Below are 17,905 nucleotides of genomic sequence, written 5' to 3'. Positions count from 1 at the left end.
GTCCCAGTGCTGAATACTATTCTGACAATGTCCTTTTACCAGTGCACTGTCATGGCTGCTGCAATAGAATATCCTGAAACTTGCTGAGTTCAAATCGGGAGGACCAAACTGGACTTTCTGACCGCCTCATCTGGATGGTGCTGAATGGATTCCAGCCCTTTGGATCCAGTTAGTCTTGGATGTCAGCCTTTTGGGACACAGCAGAACAAGTGTTGACCCATTCAGTGGGGTGGTAGAATGCAAACAGCAGACGTTCTGTCCTCTTTTTCCTCCCTCCTTGTTTATTTCCACACTTCCATTCAAACAGTGCAGGTTCAGCATGAACGAGCATAAAGCCAAAACACATGCACTGTAGGAATCATTTCCAGATGTAGGTTAATGTGTGGAAACTGGTGACCTCCAACTCTAACTTTTAATGAAAATCTGGGATTTAAAAAAAACATCTTTCTAAAAATGTGCTTAATTTCAAATTATGTGTAAAGCAGCTAAAGCAGTTTTTGTGCTTTTTGTGTTTTGCAGGCTACTGACCTGTGCTGACCCAATGGTTTAATCAACAGGACTAAAGATGAGCATAAGCAGCGATGAGGTCAACTTCCTGGTTTACAGATACCTCCAAGAGTCGGGTACGTCTGATAAGCAGAACTGCATGATGCAGTACTTTTTTGTGCTGTTGCTAAAAAAAAAAAAGTTGCAACTTTTTACAGTCGATTAAAAATGATTTCAACGGTGCTGCTATACCGTCCTCCTCTGGGCGTTCTGCTAACAAGCTCTGATTCCTCTAGGCTTCTCCCACTCAGCGTTCACCTTTGGCATAGAGAGTCATATCAGCCAGTCGAACATCAATGGAGCCCTGGTGCCCCCTGCCGCCCTCATCTCCATCATTCAGAAGGGCCTGCAGTATGTGGAGGCTGAAGTCAGCATCAATGAGGTTAGCCTCCCCTTAAAACATCCAGGCTAGTTTGGTTTCTTTATACATTTTCTCCACATTGCTCCTCGTGTGATCGACAGCAATCATTAGACAAGTTTTACTCTACCAGGGTTCCCGCGGGTCCTTAAAAAGTCTTAAAAGGCATTGAATTCTTCAAAATAAAACTAAGGCCTTAATTGGTATTAAAATGTCTTAAATCAGTCTTTCGTAGGTCTTAATTTTTAAAACATCATAAATAGGATTATTTTTAATACGATTGATTTTTTGTAATCTAAATAAAATGTTACATTTGACAATTTTTTTTCATTATAAAAAAAAAAAAACAGCTCACCATTATTGATTCGTCCCGATAGCGGAACCAATAAAAGCGTTGTTGCGGCCGGGACATTTGGGAGATGCACCATTAACTTTTTGTCTGGAAAATATGATCAAGTGTAAATGTAACCAAAATTGGCTCCAGCCAAGAGTTTCCTCCATGGCTAAAACCAGGGAACATACATGAGGCTCAGTGGATTTTGTGCAAGAAGTCATTCAAGCTCAGAACGATGGGAATTAAGGCAGTGGAGTCGCACATGCGAAGCACGAAACACAAAGCGTGAAAATGGAGTTACGGAGAAACAGCCGGTATTTCTCAGTTTAGTTCCACCCTTGTCTCTGCAACGCCTCCACTTATCACCAAATCAAACATACTAAGAAAACCATAAAAAGAAAAATAGCTGCAAAAAAGACTTAGCACTGGTTATGTTGTGGCTTTAAAACTGATTAGTTTTGTTCCCTGCTAAAACAAAGTTTGCGAATTCAGTTAAATAATTGTTAAAATATATCCGTCATTTGTGTGTTTTTAGCTTTCTTCCTGTATGGAAAGCTTTTCAAAATTTGAAACATTAGTGCAGTGGTTTATGTTAAAATAAACCTTTGGGTTAAGTTGTTGCAAGCAGGATTTTCTTGTGTTTCTTGTAAATTTGGTCTTAAATTTTTATTTCAAGTGGCATTAAAAAGTCTTAAAAGTCTTGAATTTAACTTGCCTTATGCTGTAGGAACCCTGTCTACTGTAAAGCTTCCTCTTTTCTGTCTAGGACGGGACCTTGTTTGATGGACGACCTATCGAGTCGCTGTCTCTGATTGATGCTGTTATGCCAGATGTTGTCCAGACCAGGCAGCAGGCCTACAGAGACAAGCTAGCTCAGCAGGCGGCGGCGGCGGCAGGCAGCAGCTCAGGAACACAGGGGACCTCCAAGAATGGAGAGGGGGCCGCCAACGGAGAAGAAAACGGATCACATACCTTAGCCAGTAAGAAAACTTAGGGTTGTAAACATGCCTTGATGCTGCTGTGAGGTTCTCTCTAGCAACACTCTTCGGTGTGGAAGCTGTTACTAAGCATAGAAGATTCTTAGCTACAAATTATCCTTTACATAGGCAGACCAACTCTTCTCTTTGGCATAATAATATTTAGTGTAATAATTACCTGATTAGCGGACAGTTCCTCCAGTTAGCGTCATTTTGGTCTAATAAGATGTATGCAGTGTTGATTTAGACAATGCATAAAAATTCATACATTATTTCAAAATGCATGAATTTTCAACAACATTTTACCTCGATTAGTTAATTAAATAATACTTTACCCATAACCCCAAATTATGGACAATATGAACTGCTTATGGCAGATTAAAAAAGAACTCTAACTATTGATTAAAACCCTTTGTGGTTTGATAGAGGAGACCTCTGCTCCTTAAATAAACAATTATTCTGATAACTTCCACACAACTTGCACAAAATCTAAAAGCTGGAAGAAAATCATTACTTCCCTCCGGTGAAGTGATGTGACAGCTTGTCAGTAGAGAGTTTTAAAAAAAAATGCAAAAAGCAAGAAACAGGAGTGAGCTGCAAAAGTCTGTCAGGCATTCCCTCTCCCTGATTCTGAGTAATTTACTCTGAATCCCTGATTTTCATGTGAATGTGCTTTACTGGAGGCATCCATGTTTCTCAAAGAACACTACTGCCACCTACTGGTTTGTGACGTCACGGTGCGGTATCAGCTGTTGATCAAGTCCCAGTGCTGTATCTGGTGTTTGTCACAACGTGCTATTATCCAAGTCATCTTGAAAACATTCTTCTTCCAAATGTTGGCTACATATTACGTGTTTTTTCTCTGGCCAGAAGTTCGATGGCAAATCCTCCGTCTTCAAGTTGGCAATCCCAGGGTTCCCGTGGGTCCTTAAAAAGTCTTAAAAGGCATTGAATTCTTCAAAATAAAACTAAGGCCTTAATTGGTATTAAAATGTCTTAAATCAGTCTTTTGTAGGTCTTAATTTTTAAAACATCATAAATAGGATCATTTTTATTACGATTTATTTTTGTAATCTAAATAAAACGTTAAAATTGACAATTTTTTTTTTTTATAAAAAAAAAGTGCTCCCCGTTATTGGTTCGTCCCAATAGCGGAACCAATAAAGCGTTGTTGCGGCCGGGACATTTGGGAGATGCGCCATTAACTTTTTGTCTGGAAAATATGATCAAGTGTAAATGTAACCAAAATTGGCTCCAGCCAAGAGTTTCCTCCATGGCTAAAACCAGGGAACATACATGAGGCTCAGTGGATTTTATGCAAGAAGTCATTCAAGCTCAGAACGATGGAAATTAAGGCAGTGGAGTCGCACATGCGGAGCACGAAACACAAAGCGTCAAAATGGAGTTACAGAGAAACAGCCGGTATTTCTCAGTTTTGTTCCATCCTTGTCTCTGCAACGCCTCCACTTATCACCAAATCAAACATACTAAGAAAACCATACAAAGAAAAATAGCTGCAAAAAATACTTAGCACTGGTTATGTTGGGGCTTTAAAACTGATTAGTTTTGTTCCCTGCTAAAACAAAGTTTGCGAATTCAGTTAAATAATTGTTAAAATATATCTGTCATTTGTGTATTTTTAGCTTTCTTCCTGTATGGGAAGCTTTTCAACATTTGAAACATTAGTGCAGCGGTTTATGTTAAAATAAACCTTCGGGTTAAGTTGTTGCAAGCGGGTTTTTCTTGTGTTTCTTGTGAATTTGGTCTTAAATTTTTATTTCAAGTGGCATTAAAAGTCTGGAATTTAATTTGCCTTATGCAGTAGGAACCCTGAATCCAATGATGAATCCGTCCATGGAGGATCAGGAATCGGAAAGGCGAAATAAATATTTTTTTTTTCCACTTTTACCCGATGTATTCCAGCATCCAGCTGCCATGCACGTGGGCATTGTCAGTTTCACTATAGCTCTGGTGAATTTCAACGGTGAAGTCCTCTGGAAATCTTCAATAATTGTTGTTGATTGCAGATGTGTCTAGTAGTTCCCATTGATTTAGCTTGTAAAGCGGGGAGAATGGCGCTAGGCTTACCGCACCGTAACATCACTGCCGGAAGATGAAAAATGGACGCTCCCAGACTCAGTGATCACAACGAAAATTATTGCTTTTATTTTTTTGTATTGAGTAGCGATAAAATTAATTAAAATTAAAGCGAAAATATTAGTTTTAGATATAAATAATGATCTATTGATTATTGCTCGCTGACTGGACTTTTCCTTTAAACATGGCACAAGTATCATCCATCACTGTAGAGGCTGGATGCAATAAAGCAGTCATTTTACAGCTCTTACAAGACCCTAAAGGGTCAGGAGGCCTAAGGATCATGACCCTTTGAAAAAAAAGATAAATAAGACTGGAAGACTGCAGAGACCACAGGCTGAATGTTGGTGTTCAGTAAAGAGGGAGTTAGAGGTGTTAATATGTGACAGCTATTAACACTGATACTAGTGATAGCAATGCTATTCTTAGTCTCTACAGTCTGACAGTAAATTACATAACATCGGTCCTTATCTTGCTGCTGTGTCCCTGTCTGTGTTTATTAGGAATGGAAATTTTATTTTCCTCCTTGATGTTCTCAGCTTAGAGCTGCTGTAGATCCGTTCATTTCATTAATATTCACATTTTCTTTTAAAACGGGAACCAACCCCCCCCCCCCCCCCCCCCCCCCCCCCCCTCCCTGCTGCTTAATGGTAAAACTCTCTAATCTCTTAATAACATTACCAGCACCTTGATTGAAATTCACTGCCTTCCCTCTCTTGTAGATAACCACTCAGAGACGATGGAGGTGGACCAGGATGTGGAAATCCCACAGAATAAAGCCGTGGTCCTCAGAGGCCACGAATCGGAGGTTTTTATCTGTGCCTGGAACCCAGTAAACGACCTCCTCGCCTCCGGGTCAGTAACATCTATGTCTGCGCGCTCTTCTCTAACTAAAATAGAAAACGTCCTTCTAAGGGTTTCCTTCCTCTAACCGTCCTGCCATGTTAAAAAAATAGTAAACTTGTGGATTTTTATTGGAGGACGATTCTTTGCATGATGACAGCTTAATGTTCTTAATTCTTTTCTTGTTTTGGGTAAACTTTGAACGAGGATCATTAAACCAAATTTGCTCATTTTTTAAGATTCTTTTCAAACACACAGTTTCCAAAGCTACCGAAACACCACATCTGTGCGATGTTAACATCCTGTGGGCAGAAATCACACCTTGGGTTTGACACTCAGTGTAGAAATTACGTCCATATAATCTGCCGTCTACATGTTTGTCTGCTTCTTCCTCATGTTGGCTCGTACAAATTCAAATCTGTGAAATTAGAAGGTCTCTGAGTCATATTTTAAAGCAGCACGCTTTCCTGCGGCCGGTTTTCCACGTCCCTGGGCTCATTAGCGCCACTCTGGAGAGAGAAGAATCTGAATGATTCAAACTACCTAATATAAACATGAGTCATCATGCAAAATGACCTTTTTGACCTTTTAAATATGTAATAATACTAATCCTTCTTCTAATTCAAAAAAATATCAGTTGTTGTTGTTTTTTTTTTTTGATCCATGAATGTAGGAATTTCTTGGAATCATACTATACTTTCAGTGGAAATTGTTTGGCTGTTTTTGACATGAACACCCACAAATGTGAGCAGCAACATGCAGATATAAGATGCCTATAGAAATACCACACCTGTACGGAGAGAATTTTGTTCTATCATTGTTGGAAGCAAAGAACATATTTTATTAATGTAAATGTAAAATAAATTACCACCACCAAAGAAAGTAACAAAAAATAAATAGATAAGAAAATGATCTGAGAGTAACTTTTATGTTTTCTCTAAATTTAAATGATTTATATTTACAGTTCCATTTTTTTATTTACACAAAATGCATTTTACAGCTCACATTTTCTTCACTTAAATTATAAGTAGTTATAAATTATCTTTATATAATAAAATCTGAATAAAACAGCTAACTTACTTTAATAACTTTTTTTAAACAAATTTGTTTTTCATTATTGCATTTTTTTGTAGTCCCATTTACAAAACGCATCATTCGCTTTCAATAATATTGGAACAAAATTCTTTCCATACCTTGCAACTAATCTTGTAATTTGGGTCAAGATAAGAAACAATCTGCAAAGTTTTTTGGGGTGTCTGCAGTTAGCCTGATGGATTTGCTCCGCATATCCATCTGGAAACCTTCAGTTGAAGGAATTTTGGGAAGGGGCGAAAATACTGGTTAGCTGATTGGCCTATGTTGGTGATAGACGGGCCAAATAAACCAATCAGATCAACAAAGCATATGACGTACTAACAGAGCGATGATGAAAACACAACCACAAGCCAGGCTAATCTTGCCGAACCAGTCGGGAGAAGAGCAAAAACATCTTTTCCTCTGAGAAAAGCCTCCAGAGCAGTGTTTTGCTCTTCTTTCAGTGAAGAAATACTCTGTAATTCCGATAAAACTTGCTCGATAGCCACGCTAACGCTAGTTTCATCGGCTGAAGCCGCCATGTTCTTTAGACTGAACTGTCGCGCTTCTCGTTGCGTCACACCTCAACCCGCCTCAAAGCCAACGCTGATTGGACGTTCGTTTGGTGAACGGCTCCAAATGTTCTTTAACGGAGAGTCTCCAGACTGATCTGCGAGTTAAACCTTGAAAGCTCGCGAGATCAGGTTGGTCTCACAAGGCTAGTTTGCAGTAACTGATGTGCTTCAAATTTGCGACCTGGTCAAAAACATTATGGCGTTATACTGCAGTCATTCTTTTTTTACTAAAGTGCTCTGTGGGCGTGGCCTCATACAGTTCTTGGTGTCTGCATGAAATGGGGAGCACCCGCTCGGGGAGGGGACGTTTAAGTGAGGGAAAGTGTCCTACTTGCAGGTTAGAAAACTAGCACCAGAAAACAACTAACATCTTATAAAAAACAAATACTCTGTAGCACAAGTATTTCATCACATATATCCCTAAATTGAAGTATTCGTTGGCTCTTTCTGAAAACACAGTATAGAGGTAAGTTTCCACCAGTTATGGTGAACATATAGATAAGGAATTAATTTTGTTCCATTATAGTAGCAAGATGGAAAACTTCTTAAGGAAAAAAAAGTTTAAGAGATGTGTTTTTTTTATATATATATATTTTCAAATTGTATTTTTAAAATCTATTTTTCCAGATAGTTTTTTATGAATTTCATTCAAATTTTCTTTACTTGGTGTTTTTTTGCCCTGGAGTGAGAAGGGAAGATGCATTTCCATTAAGTCCAGATTGAACATTAGCAAGTTTGAAAAAAAAAAAAAATTCTATAAAAAAGTAAAAAAAAAAATCATTTTAAATGTGTAAAAAGTCAAATTTGTAAATAAAAGGAACAAATAAGCTTGTGAAAAAAAACAATGTTTTAAAATTTCAAATAAAAATTGGATAAAAATATAAAAAAAAAAATTTAAAAGAACAGCAAAGTTACTCTCAAACATTTTTTTGATTTTGAAAATTGCTTTTGCGTTTTTTTTTTTTTTTTTTTATTCTTCAGTTCTAAAATTTGTTTTTTTCTGTTAATAAAAAACGTAAAAATATTTTTAATTTAATTACATTATTAAAAGTATTCGTTCCTCATAACAATAATGAAACAAATTTGACTATCGGTGGAACATTCCTGTAACCGTAAGGCTCCTCCTAAAAGAACAAACATAAAGATGAACCACCTTATGGTTGAATTGTAAGGACAATTCAAAGTATTTTAACTGAATAAAACAGTAAAATAGAAGAAAATAAAAGCAAATAAAGAGTGCAAATGACCTTTTTTTGCCTGTAAAATGTCCCTTTCCTTTTTTCTTCAACAGATCATGTGAAAAAGGTTTATTAGGCATAAAAAAAAGGGTTTTGCATATGATGGTTTGGGTTCAGGTTTCGATAAAATGCCTTTAACCCCAACTCAGCTCAGGATCTGTGATGGTCAGTTCTAAACCATTTTCTTGTAATGATCTAAGAAGTGGGCTCCCTCTTTTGGCCAATGTTTGACGCCCCTGGATTTTCTCGCTCTACAGGTCGGGAGACTCGACGGCACGGATCTGGAACCTGAGCGAAAACAGCACGGGCGGATCCACCCAGCTGGTTCTGAGGCACTGCATCCGGGAGGGCGGCCAGGACGTTCCCAGCAACAAAGACGTCACATCGCTGGACTGGAATGTGAGCGTTCCTCTCTTTTTTTCCACTTCTTTGCATCAGGGTGCACACATCTTTGTCTAATTAAGTAAATAGCCAGAATACCTTGCAAAAGTATTTACACCCTTTAAAAGTCTGTATTTTAATGATTTTATTTTATAGGCTGATTTAAACTGGTGCATAAATGTAAAAAGGAAGCAAAGCGAGTTTTTAAACTTTAGGGTGCAGGTTTCTTTTTTTAGTGAGCACTATTTATCCCGAAATTTCTAAATTAAGGCCTCCTTTCAGAGGTCACAAAATTAGCAAATGTGAAGACGCAGCTGGGAGAATTGTTTGACAGGAAATCTTTTAAGGATGGATTCCACCCATTTGGTCTTTGTGCATGAAAAAGAAAGCTGCAGGTCGTCCTGCTTGGATTTTTACTGCTGAAATTTGCAGCGGAGATGGCAAACGTGGAAAGTGTTGAATGTCTCCAGAAAAGTAGCTACATTTCGCCTGAAGCCCATCGTTCCGTCGTGCAGTGGGGGATGCGTCACCTGAGCAGGCTGCATGTAGTTGATAGGGAATGTATGGAGCTGAGTGCGGAGAAAATCTGAGAGAAGCTGCAGCAGCAGGGCGATGACCGTAAACATGCCGCCGGCTGAATGGTTTACACCGGGCTCACACTGATAAGGCTGCAGCTGGGATGATTACGCGAGGAGGAAGTTGGGCTGGACACCACAGAGGCCCCAGGGTCGAGTCAGGAACCAGACAAGAGGAGTTGGGCTGAATTTCAGAATAAAATCAACCCACAGACTGATGCTAACATTGGTAGTTGAAACAACCCAGAAAACAGAAGAAAGGGACGTATCTTTGAGGAGGAAGAAGGTTATTTATGAGCAGGGATGAGAAAGAGAATTGAACCCATAGTGGGCGCCATTGTGCAGCCTGAGCATCAGCTGCATTGAGGTCAGTGTGAGCCCTTCGTTTGGTGTTAGTTAACATCCAGACTTCAGTATAAAACTCACCAGACTGATCCTCATTGATCTCCATGTGTGTCTTCTACCCAATTTGAACCGTTTGGCTTTTAAAAATATGCACAAATTTCAATATTTGCTGTTGAAGTTAATACAATTTAATAAAACTACATCACACTTTGATGTTAGCTACCACATTTTTATTGGTCAAGACTGAGCATTGTTGTTAGGCTTGAAGTGAAGACGATTGAATCTTTAGAATACAATTTTAAAAGAATGGAATTCATAGACTTAATGTGAAAAAAATTAATAAAAAAAATAAAACTATAGAATATAAAATCCATCCATTATCTGACACGTTTGTCCCAATTGGGGTCGCAAGGGGTGCTGGTGCCTATCTCCAGCTGTCAATGGGCGAGAGGCGGGGTAAAATCTGTAAATAAAATAAAAAAAAAACATGTAAAGATTAAAATACAACAAAAGAAAACAAAATTCCTTTCAAAATGTTTTTTTTATAAAGAACTATTTTAAAGTTTAATTCTTCCTTCTTTTTTTTCAAATTTCCATTTACGTTCCTTCCTTGCAATAATAATGGAACAACATTCACTCCATATGGTACCACTGGCTGCTAACATTGACATTTTTCTCATGGAACTAAAAGAGAGAAAAAGAATCGATTGATCGGATTTGGTAGGGTTAGAGGTTTTATCATCACGGTAGAAGTATTTTTAGAAACTGTGGCTGATGTTCTTCCTCTTCAGAGTTAAACTCTACTTAAAGGAATAGTACACCCAAAACATGATTAGCCTTCATTTTCTACTCACCCCCATGCTGAACAACACTCTGGAGTACTTTTTTGATATCTCAAATGCATCTGGAGATCTGGGAGGCTTCTTGCTGTCTGCTGACATTCAAATAATGGAGGTCTATGGCGCCCGAGACAGAAAGGTCCATAAAAGTCCACAAAAAACGTGTCAATATTCCTCCATACTGCTCGTCCAATGTATTCCAAGTGTCCTGAGTGGGTAGCGTCCAGAATTTACTCGAAACGAAGTCATTTAGAATGTTTTTAGAGCATAAACAGTAGTGTATAGGATTTCCTGAAAGCGCGCACCTGCACGTTCATGACGCTACGGAAGCCGCGGCAGACCAAACCAGATGAAAGTGCGCATTCAGCGTCTGCTCTGCCGATAATGCAAGCGTAGAAGAAGAAATGTGCTGTTTACCTGTGCAAAGAAAGAAACAACGAAAGAAAAATGTCTGTGGACTTCAGTGTTGAGGAAGAGCATGAGTTCTTTGCCGAGCTGAATGCGCACTTTCATCTGGTTTGGTCTGCCGCGGTTTCCGTAGACTCGTGAACGCGCTTTTAGGAAATCCTATACACTACTGGTTATGCTCTAAAAACATTCTAAATGACTTCGTTTCGAGTAAATTATGGACGCTACCCACTCAGGACACTTGGAATACATTGGACGAGCAGTATGGAGGAATATTGACACGTTTTTTGTGGACTTTTATGGACCTTTCTGCCTCGGGCGCCATAGACCTCCATTACTTGAATGTCAGCAGACAGCAAGAAGCCTCCCAGATCTCCAGATGCATTTGAGATATCAAAAAAGTACTCCAGAGTGTTGTTCAGCATGGGGGTGAGTAGAAAATGAAGGCTAATCATGTTTTGGGTGTACTATTCCTTTAAGGCGTCGTTATAATCCTGCAGCAGTGTGGCGCAGTGAGCTTGTTGCAGATATTTTTGATTCATGCTCAATTTTGAAGCGTTGTCTGCACTATGTTATTCCACGCCACAGAGCAAGAGGGACAATCACAAACTAGCTGTGCGTCTAGATACGGTCGAGGCGGTGAGGAAATGATGGCAAGTTTGTCCGACAGTTGAGGGACATGAGGGTGAAAAAGAGCGAGGATCCAGGTGGAAAAAGGGTCCCAGCGTTCTCACGCACCTCCCTCTTCTAGCTGGTCCAACTTCTAGAGTCATTTTTCACAATGGCGGTCATACAGACAAAAGAAGCTGGTAAGGTACCAAACAGGAAATGCGGATAGTGTAGAGCAGATGTAGATTTAACCAATCAGAGGCCTCCTGTCTGCAGCACTGTCTGCGGTCGCCTACAATTAGGGAGAGGTGCAGCAGAGTGTCACTGCGACGCAGACGACCTGCTTTCTGAGTATAAACCAGCCTTTAGCATTGCTGTGTTGTTTAAAACATAACAGCAGTATATCTACTGGGGAAAATTGCTGTTTGGTTTTAACCAAAAAGGTAAACAGGTGTATTTAGTTTTATAAAACCATAACTTAGCCTTTCAAAAAAAGTTAAAAAAGGGGGAAAGTTTTCTTGTCCTTCTACCTTGATTTCATTCTTCCTTCAACAAATGACTGCTTTTTACACTTGCAAATAGAATGGACTCAATGTGTAAAATATTTTTTTTAAAGTAGCTAAAACCAAAGTGAAAAAGTTTAACGTCAAGGCCTGAACCTGTCATTTCATCGTGGCTTTCTTCCAGAGTGAAGGCACGCTACTAGCCACCGGCTCATATGACGGCTTCGCTCGGATATGGACAAAAGACGGTAACGCTCACAGCTCCGCTTACATCACAGCTACGCCTGCATAGCTTGTTTTTCTTGTTCCCCTAGTCGTCTGATTGTTGTGTGTTTTCAGGAAACCTGGCCAGCACTCTGGGTCAGCATAAAGGCCCCATATTTGCACTCAAGTGGAATAAGAAAGGAAACTTCATCCTCAGTGCCGGAGTGGATAAGGTAATGCCTTTTTCCAGCTGGAGCTTTTGCCATTTGAGTATTTTGTTTTCCACGCATGTTCCCGGGTTTGGATCAGGTGCTCTAAGACATATGGCCTTCTGCTCTTTCTTCAAAATGTGAAACGGATTAGTTGGAATAAAACCCTCGAAGATCAGGAAGAGGAAATATAACAAGTCATTGAAAAAAAGGAAAGACCTAATTTCTGCAGACTCCTGAAAAAAAAACAATGCATCGCCTCCAGGATGGAAACACATCAGCTCTTTGATGCTCTGTGCAGAAGAGAGCCCGGCTCACACTCTGCCAGAATAATGCAAACCATTATTAAACACTGCCATCTAGTGTACGCAGGCGTAACGACATGTATAGGGTCATGAGTCACTGAATAACCATGACAAAGAAAGTAGTATTTTGAAAGAAACAGAAACATTGAAGCTATTAATTTTGCCTTTAGAAAAATATATTAAATAACCTTTTTATAATAATGTTGTTTATTCCATGTATTTATGTAGATTTAGTAGACTTTAATAATAATAGTAATTTTAATTAGGGCTGCAACTAACGATTATTTTAAAAATGGATTATTTTTTCGATTAATCGATGAATCGGACAAAAAATATTTTTTATATCAACCTCTTTATTCCAAAATAAACATTTTAGACAGAACAAACAAGCACACAAGTACAGGTTGCTCATTAACTGGACTGGTGCAATATGAAAAATAAATGTTTGTGTTAAAACTACGCAAACTTACATGAGAAACGTAGCTGTACATCCACAAAATATAGGCTACTTTGTTTCATAAAGCGCAAAAAAGACATTTTTGTTTTAAAAAGCCCCTAAGGGGTTCAAACAATAGGCCCCCCCATTTCAACAAATGCGTTTTTTTAGACTAGAAGAGTTCTGCCTTTTAAGACAGGAAAGTATAGCAGGTAAAGTTGCTACTTGAGAAAATACTGAACCATAGAGATAAAAATAGCCCTGTGATTCAAATTATAAATTGTATTTGGAATAAAAATGAGAGAACTAGGGGTGCTAAAAAACACATCCTCCAAAGACAGATATTTACATGGGAATGTGGCAGATAATTAATTGACATATTACTGATCTTGCTGGATTTGATGCTTTACTTCCATAAATTGCAGGATCTTCTTTACTTTATCTTTGCCAGAAGATTTAAACTTTAAAAGCCTTGCCCTCATAATTTGAAAGTTAATTTATTTATAAAGGCTATTTTAATTATTGTGATCAATTTGCGCCGTCAATCCCGGCGCATGCGCGCTTCATTTGCAGTCTGGACGCTGAAACATCCTGCGGCTCTGACTGCAGCGCTGAGAGGGATTCCTGCGGGAAAACAGGGTTGGGATGGGGGAGGCGCCCCACGGCAGCAGCTGCTGCTGCAGGACAAGAGTTGGAACGATACATGCTTTCACGTAAGAGTCTCCAAAAGCCGCCAGTAACACCGTAAAAAGTCGCCAGATTTGTCGCTAGTCGCTTTTTTAAAAAAATAGTCGCTGGAGGGGTCTGAAAAGTCGCTGAGTTGGCAACACTGCACCCGCGGCGCAGGCTCGCTCTGCCGTAATTTTTTTTTCCTCCCCCCGTTTCAGTCAAGTGGATGTGATGACGGCGGCGGCTGATGACGCATTAATCGCGCGACACAACTAATCGATGAGGAAATTCGTTGCCAACGCTTTTAAACGTCGATTTTTATCGATTTGATCGATTCGTTGTTGCAGCCCTAATTTTAATAGATTTTAGAAGCAATTTATATGAATTGTTATTTACTGTTTATTTCTTATTTGCTGATCTTAGTGGCCTCTGGGGATCAGCAGAAGCAGGATCGACAGCTGTAAACACAGGGACATGTGGGTTACACTAAGAAATATCACCCTACTTTAAGAAAATTATACGTATTTTCATGACCATAAGGCGCACCGTACTAAAAGGCGCAGTCTCAGTTATGTGTGCCATTACTGTATGTAACACACACATAAGGCGCACCGGATTATAGGGCGCGGGTTTCATATACAGGTACATGTCCTCTACTACGTTTAAATACCTCTACTGCGTATTTAAAAATAGAGCGGGAGCAAAACTGAGTATGTTTCTGCTTTATTCATGTGTTTATTACAAAGTATTAATCAAACCCATCAAAGTCATCATCCTCTGTTTCTGAATTAAACAGCTGCGCTAAATCAGACATGCCAATTTCCCCTTCTTCGCTGTCACTTTCCATGCAGCGCGGCTCCTCGGAAATGATGCCGGCATTTGCAGAAGCTCGACCAACAGAGCCAGCAGACACGTTAGCCCAAGCATCAACAATCCATCCGCAAACGGTGGCGTAACTTGCCCGGCGCTGCCTTCCACTTTTCGTGAAACTGTGTTCTCCGTCGTTCATCCATCGCTCCCACGCCGCTCGCAGCCTTACTTTGAACAGCCGGTTCACGCCGATGTCGAGCGGTTGAAGTTCCTTTGTCAGACCTCCCGGAATAACAGCGTTCATTTGTTTCACCATGTTTTTCACATCGGCTGTGAGATGGGCACGCATGGAGTCACAGATTAACAGCGATGGTGATGCGTGGAAAAAACCACCTGGTCTCCTTACATACACCTCCCTCAGCCACGCTTTCATCTAGGGATACACGATATAATCGGCCCCCCTATCGGTATCGGCCTTAAAACTGAATATCGGACATCGGCCACCCCACCGATATTTAACCCGATATTTGATCAGCTTCTGAGTTTCTAAAGTCAAAAAAAGAAAAAAATACTACTTGAGAGTAAAGAGACGACATGATGTTGCTTCACTGTGACTCATGCTCCCGTCTCCTTCCACACAGACGACCATCATCTGGGACGCACACACAGGAGAAGCGAAGCAGCAGTTTCCTTTCCACTCAGGTGAGTGACATGAGTCAGCTGGTTTGTTCCGCTTGACTTTTTCACGCCGCCGGCTGTTTTTAGACACAAGTTACCTTGTGCCGCACTGCAACAAGACGCTAGCAGTAAGAAGCTGCGTTTCTCTCTGTCATCAGGTCGTTTTTTTTTTTTTTAACAGCCTGATAGATGTCATCATAAAGCAGCTAAGATTATCTCCTGTAGGTTTCACAATAGCCCCGTGTGTCCCGATGGTGAAAGGGGGATGTTTTGTCTGCATGATGCCTTTCTGCTCTCTGCCTCCCCTAACAGCACCGGCTCTGGACGTAGACTGGCAGAACAATAACACATTTGCCTCCTGCAGCACAGACATGTGCATCCATGTGTGTAAGCTGGGCCAGGAAAGACCCGTCAAGACCTTCCAGGGACACTCGGTATGACAGCCGTCACAATACTCATCCACAAGTACTCTGTGGGCCACATTCAGTCGACGCAGTATCTTCACCCCCTATTGCTGTTTAGACACACCTCAAGGTTTCAGAGCATCACTCTAACCTCAATACAAGACATTGGAATTATTTATTTGATGTCATTTGAAAACCAAGCTGGACCTGTGTGAAAATCTTTATTATATTGAGCATGAGGCATTCACTGATCTAAAAATGATCTGAGTGTTTATGAGCAGCTCTCTTTTATAGGAGTTTCTGTTTTCTTCTGGTACATATGATTCCTATCTTATCTCTTCCTGTTGCTGTTTACATTGAAATGATCTAATTTCTTTTTTTTTTCCTGTGATAATGTAACATTTTGATTTTTTTCTTTTTTTTTTCTTTGTCCCCAAATACAAAAAAATTAGGAAAACAACTGTTTTTCTCTCCTTTGTCCTCTGCAAACACCGGTTCTTACCAGGTCATTACTAACATAACATATGCAAAGATAACCTTATCTTTAGAGGTGTCAAAAGCAGTGTTGGGCACGTTACTTTGAAAAAAGTCATTAGTTATAGTTACTAGTTACTTCTTCCAAAAAGTAACTGAGTTAGTAACTGAGTTACTCCACAATAAAAGTAACTAGTTAGTAGTAAAAGTAACTATTGCGTTATTTTTGCGAGTGTATGAAATTAATAACTGGGGATGTCTAATTCTGAAATCCTGTGTTTGGGTTGTTATAGATACTGCAACATGTAGCTACATCCATCTATCCATTCATCCATCCATTACTCCGTCCATCCATCCATATTTCTCTCTTTCTCCATATAGGCTAATGATCGTTCACGCTCTCCGTAGTTCCCCTGTGGTGCGAGCACAGGGCGGCTGTTACGCGCCTTTAGCGAGCATGCGCATTTCCTGTCGCTTGCGCGGTGAATCGTGCCGCCGCGCTCGGCGGAGATGCAGAGGAAACCGTATCTGATGGGGAAACGCAGCTCGACGTAACACCGGTATTTCCATCTGGAAAACGTTGTTTTTGCTGCTGGAGTCCTCCTCACTCTCCATCCTCCCCTCTCTCATGACGCGCGCACGAGTCCTATCATGAAAAAAGGTTAATTGTGCGACCTGAGTAACGTGCAGTAACGGGGTGTCGGCAATGGTAACTGCGTTATAGTTACAGTAAGAGTAACAATTTTGATTACTCGTTACTAAAAAAGGTAGCGGCGTTAGTAACGCCGTTACTTTCAAGGCCGTTACTCCCATCACTGGTCAAAAGTATTAATGATTATTCCTCAAGTAGAAGTAAAAATCCTACTGTTTAAAAATAGTTTTGGAGAAGTTAGAGTATCAACTTAAGTTTTTTTATTTAAGTAAAAGTGTAAAAGTACAATTTTTAAAACTACTTAAAGTGTAAAAGTAAAAGTAATGCAGGAAAAAAATGTTAAGGAAAGATACTTTAACCTTATACTGGTTACTGCACTAACCTATTAAAGAAACATTTTTCTAAAATTCTGGATGATAACTTCCTTATACTGAAGTTTCTTAGTTTTATAACAAATGGTAACAGTGTCGAATTTAACTGTACATCATCTTAAAAAAACAACTTATTTTAGTATGTGGGTAACAATAAGTTGGTGCAAGACAGTGTTTTTTTTTTGTTTGTTTGTTTTAAATATCTACAGGCCATAATAAATTTGTACTTAAATGAAACAAAAAAATGAAACAAAATTAACAAGTCTATTTTAAAAATATAGGGAGTAGAAAGTAGAGATAATTGCAAAAATATGTAAAGATTAGAAGTGAAAAGGTGTCCAAAAAGAATTACTCCAGTAAAGTACAGATAGCCAACATTTCTACTTAAAGGAATAGTACACCCAAAACATGATTAGCCTTCATTTTCTACTCACCCCCATGCTGAACAACACTCTGGAGTACTTTTTTGATATCTCAAATGCATCTGGAGATCTGGGAGGCTTCTTGCTGTCTGCTGACATTCAAATAATGGAGGTCTACGGCGCCCGAGACAGAAAGGTCCATAAAAGTCCACAAAAAACGTTTCAATATTCCTCCATACTGCTCGTCCAATGTATTCCAAGTGTCCTGAGTGGGTAGCGTCCATAATTTACTCGAAACGAAGTCATTTAGAATGTTTTTAGAGCATAAACAGTAGTGTATAGGATTTCCTGAAAGCGCGCACATGCGAGTTCATGACTCTACGGAAGCCGGCAGACCAAACCAGATGAAAGTGCGCATTCAGCGTCTGCTCTGCCGATAATGCAAGCGTAGAAGAAGAAATGTGCTGTTTACCTGTGCAAAGAAAGAAACAACGAAAGAAAAATGTCTGAGGACTTCAGTGTTAAGGAAGAGCATGAGTTCTTTGCCGAGCTGAATGCGCACTTTCATCTGGTTTGGTCTGCCGCGGTTTCCGTAGACTTGTGAACGCGCTTTCAGGAAATCCTATACA

The 17,905-nt window shown here is 39.7% G+C and overlaps 1 protein-coding gene across 3 annotated transcripts in view; it reads left to right on the top strand.

The window, feature by feature from the left end:
• LOC119782558 (F-box-like/WD repeat-containing protein TBL1XR1) overlaps nucleotides 1-17,905 on the top strand; it is a 40,964-nt gene that overhangs the window by 9,705 nt on the left and 13,354 nt on the right. For all 3 annotated transcript variants that reach the window (XM_038283576.1, XM_038283575.1, XM_038283574.1), the window contains exons 3-11: nucleotides 520-623; nucleotides 783-928; nucleotides 2,005-2,218; nucleotides 5,035-5,167; nucleotides 8,300-8,441; nucleotides 11,887-11,950; nucleotides 12,042-12,139; nucleotides 14,977-15,037; nucleotides 15,326-15,447. In XM_038283576.1, the coding sequence (XP_038139504.1) occupies nucleotides 566-623; nucleotides 783-928; nucleotides 2,005-2,218; nucleotides 5,035-5,167; nucleotides 8,300-8,441; nucleotides 11,887-11,950; nucleotides 12,042-12,139; nucleotides 14,977-15,037; nucleotides 15,326-15,447 (1,038 nt within the window). In that variant the 5' untranslated portion in view covers nucleotides 520-565. The remainder of the gene's footprint in view (nucleotides 1-519; nucleotides 624-782; nucleotides 929-2,004; nucleotides 2,219-5,034; nucleotides 5,168-8,299; nucleotides 8,442-11,886; nucleotides 11,951-12,041; nucleotides 12,140-14,976; nucleotides 15,038-15,325; nucleotides 15,448-17,905) is intronic.

Source organism: Cyprinodon tularosa, unplaced genomic scaffold (genome assembly GCF_016077235.1).
Source record: "Cyprinodon tularosa strain WSP-4 unplaced genomic scaffold, ASM1607723v1 ctg195, whole genome shotgun sequence".
In the NCBI taxonomy this organism is placed as follows: domain Eukaryota; kingdom Metazoa; phylum Chordata; class Actinopteri; order Cyprinodontiformes; family Cyprinodontidae; genus Cyprinodon; species Cyprinodon tularosa.
Note: the sequence above shows the minus strand (reverse complement) of the source record. Positions and strands in the feature narration are given on the sequence as shown.